General features: G+C 36.2%; 1 protein-coding gene across 2 annotated transcripts in view; it reads right to left on the reverse strand.

Moving 5' to 3' along the window:
• The window catches only part of arhgap31 (Rho GTPase activating protein 31), a 28,379-nt gene extending 16,868 nt beyond the window's left edge, over positions 1–11,511 (reverse strand). For both annotated transcript variants that reach the window (XM_081366897.1, XM_081366898.1), the window contains exon 1: positions 10,752–11,511. In XM_081366897.1, coding sequence (XP_081223023.1) covers positions 10,752–10,851 — 100 coding nt within the window. In that variant the 5' untranslated portion in view covers positions 10,852–11,511. The remainder of the gene's footprint in view (positions 1–10,751) is intronic.
• Between the last annotated feature and the right edge of the window lie 2,336 nt (positions 11,512–13,847).

Raw genomic sequence — 13,847 nt, forward strand, 5'->3', positions numbered from 1 at the left:
ACATTCCAAGTCTTCTGAGGCCACACGATAGCTTTGTGAGATAAAATTATTTTTTTGCTGGTAATCTGTAGACGAAGAAGTGCAGGGACAGGTTCCTCCATATACTGTATGGAGCATGGATGAGATTTAAGCACTGTTTATCACTGAATACCTACTTAAAATTCGGTCTCCTCCTCAGACAAATGCATCAGAAGGCTTGGAATATAGCAGAAAAGTTGAATGGGCTGTTTTTATGATGTTGTTTGATTGTTGTTGTTGTTTTTAACCTTTTTGGAGCTTGACATCCCCCCAGTCACTGTAAGCTTTCATTGTATGAAAAAGAACAGCATGAAAGTTCTTCAAAATATCTCAGTTTGTGTTCCACAGAAGAAAGAAAGTCATATGAGTTTAGAAAGGCATGAGGCTGAGTAAATGATAAACTATTCTTTTAAATGATTGTTTAATGATTGAGTAACAGTGTTGGGGAAAGTTACTTTTAAAAGTAATGCATTACAATATTGCGTTACTCCCCCAAAAAAGTAACTAATTGCATTACGGTACTTAGTTACTTTTTATGAAAAGTAATGTGTTACGTTACTTTTACGTTACTTTTTCTTCTCACCTGGGCTGGGCTTGCTTGTTTGTTTTTTTAATAACAAGACCAACAAAAAAGTTATATTTTTGGCAAATGTTAAGGCCCTTTCACACCAAAAGTGAACTGAATAAGCCTCAGGCTGAAGGAAATGTATATTTACGCTTGTACAGTAAAGGGTGCCGCTCAAACTAACCTTTCAGCTGCGCTGCTGTTCTGGATTAAAGAACAATAATATACAGGAGAAGGAAGTTCAACACTCTTATTTCTAAATCTTATAAAGTAATTTTTGCTTATTAGTATGGTTGAATTAGATCATTGAAGGTCAGCAGCAAAGACATTAATAAAAGGGAGATTAAATTCACAAAGTATATTTGTGTAATTTAATAGTTAATTATAAAAGTTGAGTAAAATTCTGAGATTGCATTTTACTGTTTTTATTTATTTTGAGCAGTGAGTTCACATTTACTCTAGAACTACAATAACCATCATGTTTACACAGCGCACACACCACCACCTCACTTTGTTTCTCTCAACATGGGGACAGGAGAGCTGTCAGTCAATAAATGTGAAAAAGTATCTAGCGTTACTTATTTGGAAAAGTAACTTAGATATTTTATTGCAAATTGAAAAAGTAATGCATTACTTTACTAGTTAATTGAAAAAGTAATCTGATTACGTAACTCAAGTTACTTGTAATGAGTTACCCCCAACACTGTTGAGTAAAACAATTAAAATATCTACACCTGTAAAACTGCTACAAAGCGATTGTGAAAATGCAATATGTAATGCATTTATTATTACTGTCCCACTAATATGCAGGAAAAGCTGCATTAAGGATTTATAAATAATGATGATAATAATAAGCACTTTATTTTACAGTCCTGTTTGTACATGCAATGTTATATTGCAACAACTGGGTGATAACTAGGTACTAACCCTGAACCTACCCCTAAACCTAACCTGAACCCATCCAGTTACCTTAGATTACCCAGTACTTTCTTAGGCAAGTACACTGTAAGTATACGCAAGTGCACGTACTATAAAATGAAGTGCACTCCATAATAATAATAATAATGCTTTTATTCTGAGTCTGGGTAAATGTGTGTGGTTTGGTTGTGAGCACTTTGATGACACTTATGGCAGTCACAGGAAACATTTTTACAGCCATTTTTCATCCTATGTACAGTATTCTCCTACTACAGGAACATGCCATTTTGGCAGAAAAAAATCAGATCTTTTTAGACACCTTGCCATTAAAATGCAGACCATATATCTCAAGATGAGAACTGTCATCATGAACTATGACAGCAACTCCAACAAAGACACTGCATGCCAATTTTGAACTCTGTCGGACCAACTGTTCTATGTTAAAGGGATAGTTCACTCTGAAATAAAATTTTGGTATGTTTTAGCTTACCTCAAGGGCATCCAAGATGTAGGTGTCTTTTTTTCCGCAGTAGTTTCAATTTTGATATTTTTAGGTCAAACCGTTCTTGTCTGTCAGTCATATAATGCAGGTCTATGGTCACTGTGGTCACAGCATGCACAGAGTCCAAATTAAAACAATTCCCCATCGTCCAAATTAAAACAATTCCCCATCGTAAGTACACATTGATGGCCTAAGACACGAAACGAGCGGTTTGTGTGAGAAAACGAACAGTATTTATATCGTTTATACCTCTTATACACAGCCACGTCCAAGTGATCTGAGGGCGCGCGCGCATCCTGGTGTGTGACGTGTGCGCAGACTGGTGCATAGATATATACACTAGATGTCACCTTGTCTACGGCAGTTCATTGGAACGAATGTCTTTAAGGCGACATCTAGTGTATATATCTATGCACCAGTCTGCGCACACGTCACACAGCAGGAAGCCCCCGCGCCCTCAGATCACTTGGACGTGGCTGTGTTATAAGAGGTATAAACGATATAAATACTGTTCGTTTTCTCACACAAACCGCTCGTTTCGTGTCTTAGGCCATCAATGCGTACTTACGATGGGGAATTGTTTAATTTGGACGATGGGGAATTGTTTTAATTTGGACTCTGTGCATGCTCTTTGAGACAGTGACCATAGACCTGCATGATATGACTGACAGACAAGAACGGTTTGACCTAAAAATATCACAATTGAAACTACTGCGGAAAAAAAAGACACCTACATCTTGGATGCCCTTGAGGTAAGCTAAAACATACCAAAATTATATTTCAAAGTGAACTAGGCTATCCCTTTAAAGTCGTTTTCATGTTTTGCTGTTACAGCGCCACTAAGTGGCCTAGCGCTGCTATTTTTCTATGTGTCCTTAGTCAGATTTGGCAAAAATATCTCATTCCATTTAAGAGTTATATGCATTTACAAATAAAAGCAGTAAATGCCCGTTTACACCAAGAACAATAACTATAAAGATAGCTAAAATGATAACTGTATTAGCATCCACATCACATCAGCTGACGATAACACTGCAGTTTTTTTTTTCGTCTGTCGCTTTAAATATAATTTTAAACAGAATATATGTCGGTTTCTCTGGTAGTGGGCGGAGCTAATGCGCAAACGGCTAGATCTCATTGGCTGGCGCTCATCTCTGTTTTAATTTTAGCAAATCAGTTCGAGCGAACGCTGACAACGTGATTAACATTCATGAACCCAGCAGCTCATGTGTTGTATATTGTCATTATTAGTAGTATAATTAGTTGTAGGATTATCATCTTTTTAATGATAATTACTATTATCAATTACTATTATCTTTTTTTCTTTTCTTTTTTTTACAGAAAAACTACAATGACCAACAATATCTTAAGCACCAAGTTCAGTTAAAATAACAAATATGATGATCAAGTTTTAGAATTACTAAAGTTATATCATTAAATAATGCTTGATTATCAAAATATAATGCTTGATTGGCTGATTTTAAGAGTGTACTTTTAGATATTTAAAAAGCTGTGCCATTTTACAATGATAAGCTGATTTGGTGATATATATATATATATATATATATATATATATATATATATATATATATATAGAAGAGTTCAGATGCAAAAGCCTCTAAGTACCGTCTGAAATTTCCTTCTAATGATCATTTTTATCAAGCTTGTATATTTAAGTTCAGTAATTTCACTTAAATGGCAATGAAAATTACCTATGAATTGTCATTTAAGTGAAATAACTGAACTTAAATATACAAGCTTGATAAAAATTATCATTCTTATCAATTTCAGATGGCACTTAGAGGCTTTTGCATCTGAACTCTTCATATATATATATATATATATATATATATATGTATATGTATATAAATGATTCTATTGCCGAGGTGTGTGTAGACTAGAGGGTTGTGTCAATGTTTTTATTGTTTATCATCAGAAGAAAAAAAAAAACGCCCTGAAAGTGATTCCACAATACGGTGTGGTTATCATTATAGTTGTGAAGTGGTGTGGACTCTGCTATTCTTTTATATTCAGAACAATTTTTAGAACTATATCTTTATTGCTATAGTTATCGTCTTTGGTGTGAACGGGCCTTAAAGGGATAGTTCACCCCAAAATCAAAATACAGTCATCATTTTCTCACCCTGAAGTTGTTCCAAACTATTTTAATTTTTGGGTGAACCATGCCTTTAAACTAGGGAGGGAACCTGCGATGAACCAAACATCAAATTAAGTAAAATGATGGGGAACGAAATTAGTGAAGCCTTGTTTGTTACAGCAGCATCTCAGAGAAAATACAGTAAATCGTATATGATTGTTAATGTGATATTGTTGAACCAACGTGGATTAAACACTGGAAGTGCAAACACGATTTCAGGAAACAATTGTAGCTAGTTAATCCCTCTAACCATACAAACAAAGCAAGTTACATTGTAAGTTGGAAACACACCCCATGTTATTATTTCAGAAGCAATATGCTAAAGTGCAGAGGCATTACGCTAAAGTAGTTTATGCAATGCATCAAAAAAGTGAATAGGCCGTTTCTAGGCCTTACAGTTCAAAAGTTATTAGCAGCATAAATATAATTGAAATATTGAGCAGTTAGTGGTTTGAATTAAAGGGACAGTTCACCAAAAAATGAAAATTGACTTTAAAAAAAAAAAGTAATATTTGACGGCATCCACTGACTTCCGTCAACTCTCTGATTACCAACATTCTTCAAAATATCTACTTTGTGTTCAACAGAAGAAAGAAACTCATACAGGTTTGGAACAACTTGAGGGTGAGTAAATAATAACAGAATTTTCATTTTTTGGGGATGAACTATGCCTTTGAAGACTCCAAATTTTCTATAATAACAGATCAGACTGTTCTCTGTCCATGTGCAAAATTTCACACAACTTTTTACCATACAGTTCTACTGGCTGCCATTGACTTCAATGGCGGAAAAAGAAGAACAACTAACAATTACAAGAGTGACAATCAATGACATACAAAAATATAGAGCTTTATATTTAATGTGTATAAGACAGCTCAGATTCTTTTTGGTTTTGGAAAAATTTGATGAATAACGTTGGAGTTCCAAATGAACTCTCTGACTTTTGATTGTGGACGTTAAACACAGTTTGAGACATTGTTGAGAAACTCTAGAGACACGTTTGAGATTATTTGGGGTATATATGTAGATTTTTGCACTTTGACAAGGCTTTGTGTGAGAAAGTATTGAGAAATATATACCCTAAAGCTAATACTTTTGAAGTAATCTTCAGTTTTTATGTGCAAGAACAAAAGAGAGGCCTACATATAAATGTTTATTACAATTTGGATACATACATAGATTAATATTTATCAACTATTATACATCATTGCAAAATATTGTCAGATACTTAAAGTCAGCATTCTTTGTGTATTATCCTTTTAAATAATCTGTACAGTATGTGCATTTCTGTTCTCTCTCTCTCTCTTTGAGACTGTAGTGTTTCATGTAGACTACAGTATTACACCGTCCTTCCTTTATCCTGTCGGCTGCTTATTGTGGAGAAGGTGGGCTAGGGCAGGAAGTTAAAAATGGTTTGTTTGTTTCAGAGGAAACCTGACACACCCAGGCCTTGCAGCTGGTATTACTTATGACACTTCCTCTTATTCTAAAGGGCCTTTGGAAAGTTCCCACCCAACTTCATCACTTCCTAACATACCTTCAGCCATGATATCTTTAAGCTCTGTTTAGGTTTGTTTAGAGGACACTAAACAGACAGTATCATGATGGGCTAGCATTATCCTGTTATTTTACAGCAACCTATACATGGTTAATCCTGAAGTTTATCACAGTAAAAGTCATTTTATCATCTTTATTTTACTGTGCTTATTTCTACCATTTAACACAAATGGAGAAATTGTGTTCCAAACCATACAATACAATTTCTTCTTTTCTTTCTACTTCAAAATTTCACATTTAATTCGATGTTATGCCATTTCTTTACAATTAATCGTGAAATTTACTAGCAATTTCTGGGTGAAAATTGTTTCTACACCACCACAATCCACCCATTTTCCAAACCACTTGTCCTATGAAGTGTCGCAGGGATGCTGGAGCCGATTCCCCTTACCACTACAAAATCATATTTTTCTTCCCTTTAGCCAAAAAAACAGGGTCTAGATTCAATATGTTGACCAACAATATCATCAAACCTCTGTGGTACTTGTGTCATGATGTCACGACACACAAGAACCAATGAGGTTTGATGTTACTGATGTCGTTGTGTGATTTGATTTGACAGTGAATAAATCAAATTTGGGTCTGTTCATCATACAAAGTGATTGCATCGATTCAGAAACCACAATGGATTACTTTCACGCAACGTTTGTGTCCCTTTTGGACCTTGAAACTTTTGGATCTGATTTTACTGTTTTACTGAGTTTGTTTCAATTCAGTTTGTATTTAAGCCTGATTCTGAGCCACAATCGAATTCAATTTAACCTAATTTTATTATTATTTATAAAAAATTCAATCATTCATTGGCCTTTTTTGTTGTTGGACAGAAACACTTGAGAAACCAAGGAAATTATGATGAAAAGTTGGAGGATATGGTATACAAATCAAACTTGAGCTCATCTTGCCAACATGAGCGCTAATATATCAGAGCCTGTGAACTAAACACTAGGTCACAGCTTATATAGTTTTAGCATTTTATTTAAAAACCCAATTTTTTCATATATTTCACGTTTATTTTATTCAAATCAATTTGATATTGGAGATTGTCAGCAACGTTTTTTTTTCTTAGGCCTGTAACATGGTGAGGATACTCTATTTATGTCAGACTGCATTTCAGTAGAGTGCATCTGTTGTTTGGTAGATGTGGACAGGTGTAGATCATATGTGCAAGAGAAACAAGCGTGCATTAAAATTTTGACTTTGAACTTCCATTCTTGCAGTAGCTCTGTATATCTCTAAGGCAATGCGGTCGAATAGTAATTAGCTGGTGAAGTGGATTTACTTATTGTAAATGGACAACCGACGGATGTCATAACAAATGTCAGTAGACCGGGAAGATTTTTAAATAAGCGGCTCATTCATAAATCCGTAAGATCTTACCTTCATGCTGTGGAAATACAAACCGGAAGAGAGAAAAGGGGCGGGGCTACATAAGGTCTATAGAGTAATAGGCTTAACAACTTTTAAGCGTGATGCGAAATACTTTGATCACAGAATAAATTGCCAAGCACTGTAATGGGTCATGGTCCATTTAGAAGAGAACTGAAAGTATTATTCAAGTGCTCTGCTTTAAATAATGAAATAGCCCTCTCACAATAGGAAACAACATTAGCAATTGCAGCCCTGAACCAATGAACCATCCAGAGTCTGAGGAAGTCTACACTTCCCATGCTTAATCTACCCTTATCTACAAACTGAAGCACAAATCTTTCACCTAAATGTGTAGCACAGCACTTTATCTAAAACAAATAAAGAGATTTCCATTATCAATAGGCTATAACTACAGAGAGATAGAGTAACTGAAAATCAACACACAGTACAGCACATCCCCTATGGAGGCTTGTTTCTGCTGCGGAACAAAATAAAAGTAATTGTGACTTTTTATCATGCAATTCTGACTTTATTTCTCGCAATGCTGAGTTTGTATTTCAGAATCTGGAGAAAAGGTCAGAATTGCGAGTTATAAACTCAGAATTGCGAGAAACAGACTTAAGAACTCGCAATTTAGATTTTTTCTCGCAATTCTGACTTTAGAACTCGCAATTCAGACATTTTCTCCAGATTCGGAAATATAAACTCAGCATTGCTAGAAAAAAGACAGAATTGTGAGTTATAAACTCTCAGCTAAAAAGGTCATTGCAGCTTTTTTTTTGCAATTGCGAGTTTATATCACACAACTTTGACTTTATCGCAATTCTGACTTTAGAACTCGCAATTCTGACTTTAGAACTTGCAATTCTGACTTTAGAACTCGCAATTCAGATTTTGTCTCCAGATTGTGATATGAACTCAGCATTGTTCAGAACATCAAAATTGTGCGTTATAAACTCAGTTTCAAAGGTAATTGCAAATTTTTATAACACAATTCTGAGTTTTTTGCAATTCCAACTTCCGCAATTCTATTTTTCTCAGAATTGTGAGGGCTCACAATTGCGAGATATGAACTTATTCAGACTTTATAACTCGCAATTGCGACTTTATATCTCCCAATTCTGATGTTATTTATGACACAATATTTACTGGCCTTGTCTGAGAATTGTGAAATATAATCTCACAATTGCGAGTTATAAAGTCTGAATAAGTTTATATAGTTTATCTCACTTTATATATAAAGTCCGAATTGTGAGATATAAACTCACTATTGCAAAAAAAAAAAAAGGTCAAAATTGTGAGATTAAAAAGTTGCAATTATCTTTTTTTTTTTTTTTTTTTCTGTGGTGGAAACAAGCTTCCATACATCCCTCAGTAAAGGCAAAATCATCTTATCTTACGAATTTTAAAGAACGGAAAGTAAAAATTGGTAATGTTGGGAAACCAAATAATTTACTATTCAGAAATTCTGCTTGGGATGCAGTGAAGACCTCCAACAGGCCGGATGAATGAATGATTGTTCTGTGAGAGGAAGCTCTCGTCTTGACCTGCTGGCAGACAGAGAGATACTTTTCGAGTGTTTTACAATCATTGATAAATGATTGCTTTAGTTTTAACTTTAGAATTAAACTGCTTTAGCTTTCATTTGGTGTAGTCAGTAAATTCCACCTGAAGGAAATGCTGACAGTGAAAAGTAAAGCACATATTGTTGAGAATACTAACACATGTTGTGTTTTGTTGTCTGACTGGTGTGTTGGTGTCCAACACGAGGCTTCTTTACCAGCCTAACCTGCAAAACTGTCTTGCAAATCCATGAAGGAATAAGCAGGCCTTTCAGGATGGTGAACATAAGAATTCATCCAAAATGGATTCTGACTTTCCTGCTCAACTCACTATTTGATATCACACAATGGGGTAGGTGGATGTTAGTTAGCACTTATATCTATCCACAAAGTATAAATCCATTTTGTGCTCATATAACGTCTAAACATCACTAAGATGCTTAAGTAATGAAATAAAATCAATGAATTGCTTTATTGCTGTTGATATGTCAATAAAGAATGATGCAAGTATTAGTAATAATTGTTAACAATTGTGTTTTCTTACTGTACACTGTAAAAGATTTCTAACCTCCCCAACTCAAAATTTTCAAGTGACTGCTCACATCTACATTTTTTAATAACCCAAGTGAGATTCTGTAAATTATCAAATTAAATTTACAGAATTTCACTTGGGCCAATTGAAAAATTTAGATGTGACCTGTCACTAGAAAATCTTGAGTTGGGGAGGTTAGAAATCTTTTACAGTGCTCTATTCATTGGAATTGCTTTGAACAGAGTACATTAGTCCCATTTTCTCCTTTTGTTTTCCACAGAAAAAAAACGGATTTACATAAAATGAAAAATTCTGAATTTTTTCATTTCCAGGTGAACTGACCCTTGTTGTAAAAATACCAAGTCAAAGTGTAATGTAGATGTAAACCTGAAAGGAAATGATTGGACTTTTCAACTATGTTACTTGAAATTAGGAGATGGTGAATAATGAGTAATACACATTATCACTAGCACATTCTGAGTTGGGGAGGGTAGAATTTTTTTACAGTGTAGTTAAAAAATGTAAACAATATTACAATAGAATATAATCTTACATCAAATACATCAAATAATTTGCACAGTATTCAAATCAAGTTTCCAATAAATATCTCGAGAGCATTTACGGTCATTCTCGCCTCAACGATCAAAACATGTGAGCAGACAGGATCTTAAACAAAAGACTGTTTCACAGTTACAGGCTTCAGATGAACTCGGTCAAGTCACATGGATCTGTCAAACTACGGGTGGCACCACACTGTTTCCAGATCAGCATTGTGTTTTGTCTCTTATAATGTTAGAGCTTGGGAAACGCAGAGGAAAAGCTGCTTCTGGATCAGCATGAAGAGGTTATTGTTGATATCCATCAAAAATGTATAATCATAAAACACACCGAAATTGATGTTATGGATGGGAACAAAAAATCCACTTTGAGCTAACAAATGAAGAGTGTCCAATGAATGGCATATTGAAATATTATAGACATAAATTAAGTGATATTCTCAATAAAACACGATCACTTTAAGGGGAATCGGTGCTTTTAGTTTAACAGCCTTTGATAAGAAATGTAGTGATATTTCATAAACACAATGTCGCCATTTAACACGAACAGTATATCTTTAAAATCGAGTCCTCCCTTTTCTCCTCCTCTTTTCCCCCTTCCTCTTCCTCTGAACATTTCCTTTGCTCTTTATTTTCTTTTAATGCTTATGTGTATGAGCACTGAACAGGTTAAGATTACATTCAGATTAGTTTTATAACGCTCTCAAAAAGTGGAGAGTATTAGGCAATACCTTCCAGTTAAATGGTTTTAGGCTAGAGGAAAAGTGTCCGGCACAAGAATAAAGTATCTTCTGTTTCAATCGCAACAAAAACACAGACTCACCAGCCAACCAGCACCCGAAATGGGTGTTGGTTTATTACACGTAGCTAATGTTTACGCAGAGGCCCAGGCTTCTGCTCTGGTGTGGGTTCCTAATAAAGTCAACTTATTATGACTGCTGGGGCTTTGAAAGAAAGGGGCAGCCGTTATATGAATGGCAAGAGGAGGAGTGAGTGCGGAAAAGAGGAATTTACCGTCTAGTCCTGAATTCTGCAGATGTTCAGTCAAGTCACAGCCGAACGCATTTTCAGTTCCCTTCCTTTTGGACTTCAGCTTGGCAGCCTTATTCTTCATCAGGCTTCCGTAACGTATCCAGATCAGAGTAAATACACCTTAAAATCAACCATTGGTCCCACAACGCATGGGATGGGAAGGGTGGGGAAATGCGCTCGAAAAGAAAAGAAGAGTCCCAAATCAGGAAGTCCACAGTGTCAAACAAAAGAAATCATCCGCTCACATCTTGACTGAGCCACCAAAGATCTGGTGTGGGCGAAGAACTCTGGAGTGGTTCACGCCCAACGTCACTTCATCATCAGGGTCTCTCCTCCCTTAAGCCCTGAACAGAGAGAGGTGAGATTCTGTGTCGAGTCTGAGGGGGAAAAGTTACGACACGAGCTTCTGTCCCACCAAGAAGCTTTGCAGAGGAGACAGTTTCCTGTCCTCTCCACTTCTATCTATCTATCTATCTATCTATCTATCTATCTATCTATCTATCTATCTATCTATCTATCTATCTATCTATCTATCTATCTATCTATCTATCTATCTATCTATCTATCTATCTATCTATCTATCTATCCTTTTCGTTCCACGTTGTTCAGGAGGTCATCGTGCTGATGTTGAGTGGAGGCTTGAAATGTCAGAACTTTTTGCAAAGGGGAGGGTAGAAGAGCGAGGGGAGGAGAGAGAAGTAACTGCCTGCTTATTCTTCACCACTTTGGACATTACCGAACCCCTTTCACCCAACCCCCCCCCCCGGCCACCCCGCTTTCTCTCTTCCTCCCTCCCTTTTTCTTTTTTGTAGCCATGGCTCCAACAGGAAACCTGCTCTCTGCCTTCCTGAACGCTTCCAGAATACACAATTTCCTGTAAAGGGAACCTTGTTTGGAAAACAAAAACAGACCAAGAGAAGGACGTTGGGGAGAGGGACAGCAAGATGGGGGGAGAAAGAGAGAGAGAAAGGCAGAACGATGCAGAAAAAACTGGAGAACTTTACAGAGCAGATGAGAGAGGGGGAAAAACACAAGGTTCCCGTTAACCACGGCTAGTTAGCCATTTTGAGTGTTTCTTCACTTCTATGTCCCACGGGCGAATTTTTATTAAAACTAATAGATACCTTTTTCCAGATTTTCTGTTTTGGAAGCTTTTTAACTGTGACTTATTTATCATAGTTTTTGCTACTTTTCAAATGCCTTTTATGTCTAGATTTTTGTTGCTTTACTTTTGTCCCAGAATTATGAAAATCCATCATAAGAGTATTGCACTCTTAGAACAAAAAAGGTTCATTGGGGTTCATCCCTGCTGAAAAATCCAGCATAAACCAGCATGAATTCATGGCTGGTTTCTGCTGGTGCTGGTCTAACTGGAGGACCAGCATAATCATGCTATTCTCAAGCAAAACTGGTGCTGGTGAAGCTGGTTTAATTGGTTTAGGTATGATTATATTATTAATCAAAGTCATCTGAAATTTTAAACAGTAAAAATTAAAACTGGTGAAATGTTTAAAAGGATTTGTCTCCGGTTTAAAAGGATCTATATACAAATGAATTAAAAAAGCTTGTGTACATTGCAAAACAAAAACTGATATGAAAACAAAGAAAAATGCCAAATAACACCATAATCATAAGCCATTTGTTCAATAACAGGGGTTATGAGAAGAGCTCTTACTAAGAAAGAGCTATTGATAATGAAAGCTCAAAATGACAAGTTGCTGATTTTAAAGACTTTAAATGGTCCTTTGGGAGCTCGCATGTCAAAATCCAGCGGTCAGTCACTGATCCCAAAAAAGTGCACACAGTAAAAGGTATGTCATTGCAGTCAGGAGCATGTCATATTGTAGTCAATAGTGATAGCATGCACTTTCAACAGTTGCTGAAAGAGAATTAATTCAACCAAAGTCAAGAGCCAAGTGTCCAACTGAACGCCACATAATGAAACACTAATCACCATAACGGTGACTTCAAATAGACTTAAAGAACTTTTAACACATCCGCAAGTTTTGTTGTGGTCTTGCTGGAATCATATAGCACCCAAAAGACAACATGGTCCACCAGCACAACCGCTTCTCATGCTGGGTACCAAACCATCATCCAGCATCCCATGCTGGAGACCAGCAGCAAAATATACCTTATGCTGGTGAGAAGCAGTGCTGGATTTTTCAGCAGGGTAGAACCCTGAGGTTCAAGGCTCAATTTTAAAGAACCATTTATGCCAAAATGGTTCTATACAGGGAGAAATGTCTAAGGGCGTTTTCGCACCAATGTCCGAACCAAAATTCATGTTTTGATAAATTTAAACTTTCGGTAAGTTTTGGTTTGGTTTCACATTGCAATTATGCAAGCGCACTAAAGAACTTTACAAGACAAACTTGCGTCCTGTCGTCATCATCTGCTGCATCTTGACATTGATTGGTTTGTAAACGGACGTGTGTCTGACGTCAGCGTGTTGTCAATTCGGCGAGTAACTTTGACAAGAATGAATGAACAGACGCATATCGTTGCCACTATACTGATATTATTACGGCATTACTCCCTGCAGCACCAACTATACTCGAGGCTAGTTCAAATTCGCCAAATGAACGTCTTCTTTGTGCGAACATTTTATTGTCGCCGGCAGGAAAGGAGGAGAAGACTGCAAGCAATCCTGCGGGAACCACCGGAACTTCCTATAAATGGTCTGAAAGTCCGAACCATACAGAAAATGCTTTCACACTAGAAACGAACCAAACCTTTGTTCAGTTTGATCCGGACCGAGACTACCTCTTTTCGTCTGACCAAATTCTGTCTGTTTGGTCCGGACCGTGGTCCAGGGGAGGTTTCACACCTGTTATTTTGATTCGGATCAAACTGAAAAGTCAGAAAATCCGGACCAAACAAGGTAGATGTGAAATGGCCCTAAATGATTGCATAATACTTTAATGTTTAACGGGTTATTTACATTTTTTCGACTAATAAAGTATGTTTACGAGCCGCTTAATTTATAAAATTGTATTCAAATAAAAAATTTATTTAAACAAAATGAATTTATTAAACCTTAATCCATAAAATGATCCCATGATTGGAACTTCTAAA

The sequence above is a fragment of the Scardinius erythrophthalmus genome, assembly GCF_964197995.2.
Source record: "Scardinius erythrophthalmus genome assembly, chromosome: 5".
Lineage (NCBI taxonomy): Eukaryota > Metazoa > Chordata > Actinopteri > Cypriniformes > Leuciscidae > Scardinius > Scardinius erythrophthalmus.